Source organism: Chinchilla lanigera, unplaced genomic scaffold (genome assembly GCF_000276665.1).
Source record: "Chinchilla lanigera isolate Chin_1 unplaced genomic scaffold, ChiLan1.0 scaffold00004, whole genome shotgun sequence".
Lineage (NCBI taxonomy): Eukaryota > Metazoa > Chordata > Mammalia > Rodentia > Chinchillidae > Chinchilla > Chinchilla lanigera.
This window is the reverse complement of record NW_004955405.1, coordinates 41,933,905-41,935,730: the sequence shown is the minus strand read 5'-3', so window position 1 is coordinate 41,935,730 and position 1,826 is coordinate 41,933,905. Positions and strand designations below refer to the sequence as shown.

The following is a 1,826-nucleotide window of genomic DNA, read 5'->3' as shown; positions in this document are numbered from 1 at the left end:
CCTAGGGCAGTTGTCTTCATTTCTTCCCAGCAGTGCGTTTGATGACATCACAGTGCTTGCTTGACATTACCCAAACTGGACATACTTGTACCTTGGATCTTGGCAAATGCTGCCCGTCAAGTTGCTTGGTTTTTCCCCAGGAGACTGGTGGTGAAACATCACCATCTCACCACAAGGGGGCGTCACCGCTTTCTGAGCTGTGTAGGCCGCAGAGCCCCGTCCCCACTCCAAAGTGACACTGGCTCTGGAGCAGAGGAAGGAGAGTGGTTCGGAGTTGGGCGGGTCTGAGTTTCAATCTGGCTGCTTTGAGCAGTGAGAGGGGCTGGTGTCCGGATGAGCCCCACACAGCCTCGTCTATAGTAAGGATGAGGACTTCTGCTCTGAGGACCTGGGGAGCGTTCAGGGAGCCCCTGGGCTGAGACCAGGCGGAAAGCACAGGAGCCCCGGGTGGATGTCATTTGTCTCTGAGGTACAAGTCCTGGTTGCTGGGTGCCGCCCCCCCAGAGTGTACGTGCGTTTTATTTCCAGCTGTCCTCCAGACACCCTCACACGGAGTGAGCGCACCCTTCTCCAGCATGCGCCGCGGGAGACCCGTTTCCTTCCCCTGCTGTCAGAAATGTGTGTCTTGGGAATCAGCTAAAATCGCTGTTCTCTTCCTGGAGTTCCCCCGGTGGCCGTCCTGCTGAGCTGAGCGTCCTGGGAGACCGACCCAGCCAGAGGTGGCAGCGCTACCCGCCATGGGAGCCGCAGGGAGCTCTGCCAGCGCTGCGTGCTCTGAGCCGTCCTCACACACACACCGCCCGCCGCTTCCGAGCCACTCAGACTGCTGTCCTCGCTACATTTTGATTCATTCCTTGAGCTCAGCAGTATATTCCATTGTTTCAACATTTTTAGCAACACAAAATTGGGTATAAAACTCCTCCCCATAAAAACTAACTCTGGGCGGGGCACAGGAGGGGGAATAAAGAAGCGCTCACCTTCAGTTTCTTGCGAACTTGGAGAGTTGGGAACCAGTGGTAAAGACCAAGGGCCGCACTGCCCCTGCTGCTGAGTTGCTGGGCCGAAGTCCAGCTTGCAGCCGGGAACTCGAGGCAGGCCCCTGGGGCTGAGCAGTGACTGCAGAGAAAGCCAGCGAGCTGCTCTCTGTCCTCCGAGATAAGCAGTGTGTGCCTTGGGTCAGCCAGTGTAATGGTCAGTGCGGGGAGTGACACGCAGCCCCGATGCTCCGAGGAGAGGCACAGCCCTCAGGCGCAGAGCTGGGCTCTGGCCCCATCATCCTTGATACGCGGCTGCGGTCAAACACTTGTAATGCGAGCTCGCCATCCTGACCACTAGCACAGATGGGCCAGTGGCATTGGGTGTGACCATCACCGCCCCAGCCTGGGCTCCTCTGACATCTCAGTCCCCCCAGGGCCCCTAGAGGGCTGTGCCACGGTCTCCTATGCCGAGGATGCTTGGCGAGCTGGCTCCCTGCCCTTGGTCGCCTGGCAGAGCCTGGCTGTGCCTGGCATATTCATCTCCAAACCGTATGCCCTCGTGTTGCAGCCTCGCTGGCTGGGGTAGGGCTTGGCGGCCACTGTTCCCACAGGGCTGTGACCGTGCTCAGTGCCTGGCTCACGTCCTCACTGGTGCCTTTGCTCCTCTGTCCCGCTGTCGCCCAGGGGTGATCCTGCTGCTGCTGGACAAGCTGCGCAAGATGAAGTGGGAGCAGATGTGGAGACTGACGGCGGAGCGGGAGCTCATGGGGATGCTGTCCACATCCCTGGCAGACCAGGTGAGTGGCCCGATCGCAGGGCTGGCATTCTGAGCACCTGTGTCCATCAGCG

General features: G+C 59.5%; 1 protein-coding gene across 1 annotated transcript in view; it reads left to right on the top strand.

Annotated features, from left to right (window-relative positions):
• Positions 1–1,826, top strand: part of Large (like-glycosyltransferase) — a gene marked incomplete in the record, with an annotated part of 333,637 nt that overhangs the window by 289,336 nt on the left and 42,475 nt on the right. Inside the window, 1 exon segment of the mRNA XM_005374653.2 lies at positions 1,662–1,774. Coding sequence (XP_005374710.2) covers positions 1,662–1,774 — 113 coding nt within the window.